The sequence below is a fragment of the Notothenia coriiceps genome, unplaced genomic scaffold, assembly GCF_000735185.1.
Source record: "Notothenia coriiceps isolate Sejong01 unplaced genomic scaffold, NC01 NC01_scaffold00005916, whole genome shotgun sequence".
Taxonomy (NCBI): domain Eukaryota; kingdom Metazoa; phylum Chordata; class Actinopteri; order Perciformes; family Nototheniidae; genus Notothenia; species Notothenia coriiceps.
The window spans coordinates 644-7371 of NW_011338617.1; the positions used below are offsets into that span (position 1 = coordinate 644).

The 6728-nt window shown below is 42.9% G+C and overlaps 1 protein-coding gene across 1 annotated transcript in view; it reads right to left on the minus strand.

Moving 5' to 3' along the window:
* Window positions 1–223: 223 nt before the first annotated feature.
* Window positions 224–6728, minus strand: part of LOC104943296 (glutamate receptor ionotropic, NMDA 2A-like) — a gene marked incomplete at both ends in the record, with an annotated part of 8585 nt that continues 2080 nt past the window's right edge. Inside the window, 4 exons of the mRNA XM_010768648.1 lie at window positions 224–453; window positions 553–678; window positions 1626–1779; window positions 3001–3172. Coding sequence (XP_010766950.1) covers window positions 224–453; window positions 553–678; window positions 1626–1779; window positions 3001–3172 — 682 coding nt within the window. The remainder of the gene's footprint in view (window positions 454–552; window positions 679–1625; window positions 1780–3000; window positions 3173–6728) is intronic.

A 6728-nucleotide genomic window follows, 5' to 3' on the forward strand; every position in this document is an offset into this window, starting at 1 on the left:
TTTTTTTACCCATGCCATGTCTTGTAATGTCTATGCCAGGACCCTGGGGGATTGGGGTTTGTTTATGCAGGGTACCACCAGTATTTCAATGTTCTATATCAACCATTCAATACTATTTTGAATGGTTGGGCTGTTCCTTTCAAATCTAACTTTTTAACTAACAAACCCCCCTCCAGGCCAAATGTAATCAACAAAGTACCCACTCCCAAGTATCATCTATTACCTTGTTGTCGGAGAGCCCGGTGACTTGATCCACAAACTCCTCCTGGATCATGAAGGCGGCCAGGTTGGCAGTGTAGGAGGCCAGGAAGATGACAGCGAAGAAGGCCCACACTGACACTATGAACTTACTGGTAGTTCCTTTTGGGTTCTGAACAGGCACAGAGTTGTTGAAGACCAGACCCCACAGCAGCCACACTGCCTTGCCCATAGTGAAGGAAGGGCCATGGGGGTCTGGAAGAGAGGACGAAGGAGAGGGATGATGGTTTAGTAGAAGAAAAAGCACACAAAATGTAGAAATACAAATGTTTTCTCATGTGTGTGGATGCGTACCTCTGCCCTGCGCCAGGTTTCGGTTGAATCCAAGAGGACTGATGTACTCAAACATAAAGACAGCCATTGCAGTCACCAGCAGTAGCATCACAAACATCATGACCCACACTGATGCACTGAATGGCTCTGAGAGAGGGGAAGAGAGAGGATAAGAAGACAGAGATTAAGTATTAACACATGTTGGATTACATTTTTTTTATCTCTTACACATCACTTGTTCTGACACTTTCTGTCTTTCCATGAACTGAACGAATAAATCAATCACGTGGAGGAAAGTACTGCGTGGCTTAACAAACTGACTCCCCCCCCCACGCACGCACGCACGCACGCACGCACGCACGCACGCACGCACGCACGCACGCACGCACACACACACACACACACACACACACACACACACACACACACACAGACCACCTTCTATTTGACAGTGTGAGGAGGCGCGCAGTACAGGAAGCCCTGGTGTCAGCACTCCTGTCCTCCCTCGGAGCTCACAACACTACCGCAGAGATTAAACCGGGCTCTAATGTATGGGAGAGCACTGCTGGCAAAGCGCCGCGCACTTTCAGAGTGTGTGTGCTAGTGTGTGTGTGCATCCTGGCATGCGGCCAAAACAGGGTATTCCTGATAAGCCCTTATAATTGCCACTTTCACAGCAGTAACGGCGCGCTGCATACATGTGAGTGTGTGTGTGTACCTCTTCACTTTTATGCTTGCGTGTGCCCCCTTTGTGTGCAGGAACTCGGATCGAAACGAACGTGACTGAGCAGCCGAAAACAGGGATATCCACGATCACTCGATTTGGAAATCCTGCGGTTAAGACCCTCTCAGGTAAGTGAGAGTCGTTGTGGCGGAGAGTAGGAGTCGAGCTAAATCCCAGCGGTGAAAGAGCAAGTATTGACAGCAGCGTGTTGTCGGCTCACACACACACACACACACACACACACACACACACATACACGCACACACAAACAAATACCTCTCTACACTCACATAAACTGAAGTAAAGCAAACAGATCTTCCTCCCTATCCCTCCTGAGTCAAAGCAACACAGTTCATTCGGTGACAGTTACCGAGAAAGGCTGACGGGGAGACCGTTCCGTTGCTACGGGAGACCATGACGCTGATCCCCGTTTCCACGAACGGGACGGAGAAATCGATGACCTCAGAACGCTCCTCATTGATCGTCAGAGATCCGACGGCCATGACGGCTTTCTTATAGACCACCTTTAAGGGCGGGGGAGAGGGAGGGACGAGGGGCGAAAGGGAGGGGGGGAGGAAACGGATGGATGGATGGATGGAAGGATGGATGAGGAGGGTGATTAGGGATGAAGGAAGCGAGACAGGGAGGGAGGAAGAGATTGATGTGAAGGGGGAGGAAGAAGATATGGGAGAAGAAAGATGGTTGGTTTGAAGAAAGGTGGATGAGATGAGGATTCAAACGGGGTAAATTAAGAGGGAGAAGGATTATGGGTAAATCATTAGGTAGAAGGGGAAAGAAGAGAAAATAGAAAAAGGAAAGGAAGAATATTGTTTAATAATTTTGCCATTCACTGATTTTTCACATATGAAGTGAGTGACGGTTCAGTCTGACTAGCACTGATGCTAACAGATTAGCTTTAGACCCTCAGAAGTGCAGAAAAAACTCCCCTATTTGGTGATTTTCTTCAGTAGTCAACCTACTACATATCTTTATTATAACGCTCTAAAAACTCTAAACCAAAATACATCCAAACTCCTACCAAGCATACCCCAGAACATTTGAATCTCATTGACTCCACATCAATAAAGTTTTTAATCCCAGGCTGATTCTTAAAATCAATATGTAAGCGGGTGTCACTGCTAAATAAGATGAATGAACTTCAAATGAGCGGGAAAAGTCTGCCATGGAATAAGATATATATATATATAGTCAGCAATAACTTTACAGTCCTAAAACGAACTCTGGGACTTCAAGTTGGAGCTGGCAATTAAAGATATGCAAAACACTTTCTGCAGGAGTAGCTAAGATGTGTTTACTTTCCAAGCATTTACAGCTGCTGCCAACGCCTCGTAGCTGAAAGTGTTTTTCCCTGCGATGTGGAAGTTTTGCAAAGTCAACAACTAAAGCTTTTTTTGGAACATAAGGAACAGGAATATCCCGTCACAGAGACATATGTGATTTCCTCTCAGCCTAACATTTCAGAGTTGCTACAAGTGAAAACTCATCAATACATTTTCTTATATGTTACCTTAAAGACTAGCAGGGAAAGATAACTAGTCCTTAAGGTAGCTAGTCAGTAGTCTGCTACTACTAAATCATTGTAAATTGTATTTGTCCCACAGAGGGGAAATGTAGATTATTAAAACACAGTGCCAGTACATATAAAGACACACATAAAGAGGCAAGCACAGGTTCATGCACAAATCAAATGTAATCAAATGTAAAAAATCTAAAGTGTCTCTTACTTCTCCCACCATCCCATTCCAGATGTTGTTGATTTTCTTGCCATGCTTGCCATTGGTTACCAGGTACAAGTCGTAGGTGAACTTTACATACGTGGCAATCTTTTTCAGAATGTCGATGCAGAAGCCTTTGCAGCACTTCTTAACATATGTCCCCCCAGCCTCAGTTGAGTTGCTAAAGGAACACAAACACACACAAAAAAAAAAGCACATTGTTAGCCCGTGAATTCCAAACAGCAGATGCTTTAAACAATGATCCAAAAGCAGTGGAGTTTCTGTGACAGAAAACGACAGAATAGAAGATTTTATAACATGCTTGTGTCTCTGTGTTTTGCACATTTCTGTTCTCCGCTACCTCTTACTTAACTACACAGCTCTTCGGCTTTCACTATATACTGCCCATATTTAGTTTTTCAGGGTCATTTGTCATTTGATTTGCTCAAAATAATTGTATATCATATTTTGTATATTGTTTATAATCAAGCTTTATTTTTTATTATTTTTGAATATTATAATTTATGATATATATATATTAACATATTTTTATTATATATCTAAGCTTTTTTCTGCTTGTTCTTTTGTTGTTTTTATACATTTTTTTGAATTTGTATAATAGTTTAAATTTATATTTCTATATTTGCACCCTTTTTTGACAACCTAATTCCTCCTACTGTGTTTTTGAATGCAGCATTTAACAAAACCTGAATCTGATTCTGAAACCAGGTGGAGTTGTCTTTGTATTGATTTCACATTTATTTCCACCTTTATGAACCATGTTTGACTGAAGACTTGACTAGTCTTTGGGGACGAAAAACAAACTCAGTTTCCTGCTCATTTCATTCTACTTGGTACATTTATACTGTATGAACGCACCAATGCACACCTGTCACCCTGGGACGTTTTTCACCTTTAAGCACAGGGTGAATAATTCATAATTTACATCAGAAGAAAATATGCTCTCTCTCTCCTTCTACCTCTCCGTCTCTCTGGAGGTGGAGCTTTGTGATTGCGCTGCATCTGCAAGCCTTGTACCATCTGTGTGTATGCATTTGAGAGCAGAAGAGTTCAGACAGTGTTCAAGCACACAGGAGCGCACATCAACTCTCAGCCACCTGGGACGCTCATTTAACTTTTAGATGTGTGCTAATTCGGCGAAGATGACCTCGTCCTTTAGTTTCACAATAACTTAAGACACAAACTTGATGTAAAGAGAAAAGGAAAGCACGTCCGGTCGTGACTCTGCAGCTGAAACTCACTCTGTCACTTTGTAGGAACTCTGTTGTGCCTGAAAAACATTCGGCATTTTTCGCCCCCAAGTGCCACTTCCTGTGTTTCCCTCACTAGTCGCCATCGATCTGTCAAATGCACGTCACCCAAAGTGGAGTCCGTGGAGACCGGAAAAGGACTCTTTATGGTCTAATATTTCCACACAATAGAGAACAATGCTCACTCTGAGAGAGCCAGTTGTGATTTTCTGCAGATATAAGTAGATAATATCTATAGCAGCTGTTCGCGCTGATTTCAAATTCAATTAAGAAGCCAATTTACATTTAAGCCCCTTTAAACATACCATGTGTCAACACAATCCGGCTAATTCCCAGCCAGAGAAGCCATATGGGGTTTGGTTTCCTCATGAATCTAACATAAAGACGTTTAAAAAAACCTCCTCGTCTTGTAATGCAATATTTATTTGCCTAACCTTTCAAGCTCGAATTATTTTCAAGCACACTGAAGCAACGGTGGCAGTTACGCAACACAGCAAAGTTAGTAGAAGGAGATAAAGTGGAATTGGTGGATGGATATATCAAACCAAACTTTTTTTTATATAACTTTGCAAACACAAAAGTATCACAACAAGCTTCACAAACCAAAATATAAACAAATAAACAACAGTATTAACCCCCCTTTCTAGTAGTAAGATATATTTTTGTGATTGATAAAAACACTCAATAACAGACAACTGAATAACATAAAGATGAAATAAGAAAAATACATTCAATTAAAAACCAGAAAAGAGAATCAAAAATGAAAATGCATACAAATAAAAAAATAAAAATGGTAATCGACTTATACATTATTATGTACAATTATGGATTGAGAAAAGGACAAAAACTCATTAAAGTTAGATCCACCTTTACCAGCACTTAATAATCCAATGATATAATAAATACTATTGTATATTTAGTGACAATACTCTGCACTTCTACTTTAACATTTGAATGCCAGACTTACGGCCCGTCCACACGGCGGCGTGTGTTGCCGCTTCAACGCTTCTGCCCATTCACTTTGAATGGGGTGACGTCACGATTTGCCGAACTGCATTGTGGGAGCAAAGCGTAGCTTCTCTCGCGGTGCTCGCTGCAAAAGTAGAGCAATGTTCTACTTTTGACGCCTCGACGTCAGCCAATCGAATCATATGCCAGTACAAGCTCTAGCCAATCAAACCGCGTGCTTGTGTGTCCGGGGGCGGGAGATTCATGTGATTGGTTGTTGGTCGAGTTTCAGCCGGCAAGCGACAATGCACGCCGCCGTGTGTAGGGGCCGTTATACTTCCAGCTTCTTCCAGCTTCTTCCACCACCCCATGTGTGATTTTAAAAGGCCGATAACTTCAACAAGTCCTAATTAGATCTGTGAGGATAATACTAATACAAATGATAACGGACACAAGGACCACTGAGTCAAGTTTGTGTGTCTTATCAGCTGGCGGGGGGGGGGACAGGGAAAGTGTTAGCATATAGGCCAGAACTGTAAGAGCTGCATCCATGAACACAGTGTACCCATTTTGTACAGTTCAGGCAGCGAGAGCATGTGATGTTATGGAGGCTGTTTGTGAAATTGCCGGGGCCAACTTGATATAGAAACGCTACAGGGCCCCGGGGGTCTCCAAAGAGGCCGGTCCGGGTGTGTGTGTGTCGAGTAGGGCTTGTTCTTAGGCCTAGCCTGGGTGAGTGAATTTGTGGTTCTGCATGCATGGATAGCCCTCCATCCCCCGATCCAACCCCTCCTCTCACTCTGCCTCTCTTCCCTCCCCTCCATCCATCCCCTCTTCCTCGAAATGGACACTGCGGATGCTTGAGAGGGAATTGCGCTGTGGGAGGGAGGAGCGCGCCCGGACGCATTGGCCTGTGAGTGAGTGGACATGTGGTAACAGAAAGTGTATACAGTATGAACTTGTGTATGTGTGTGTGTTTGTGTACCTCCTTGGAGATGCTTTATCCTCCGCCCTACTTCACAGTCATGCTGGATGAAAATCTCTGTTGGCCTCTTCCCTGGGACCCTATTACTGCTTAATCATCTGTGTGTGTGTGTGTGTGTGTGTGTGTGTGTGTGTGTGTGTGTGTGTGTGTGTGTGTGTGTGTGTGTGTGTGTGTGTGTGTGTGTGTGTGTGTGTGTGTGGCTGTGTTAAGTTATGTGTGTTTGATTGCATAGTGGTTAAATACATTCACTTTAAGACTAATGTTATCTAAAAATAGTTTTTTATAATTGTTAGATTTGTTTGGTCCTTTTCTTACAAACAATCTATACAGTACCATATACACCAAGGCAAATGTGTGAACCAACTTGGCAATACACCTAGTTCTGATTCTGAAGTGTGTAGTGTACATGCCATTATTCCTGTAGGTGTGTCTGTGCGGAATTATATTAAATTATCTACAAACCAATTACATGCTCTGATTCAGCAGCACTCTCAGAGACACACACACACACACACACACACACACACACTCTC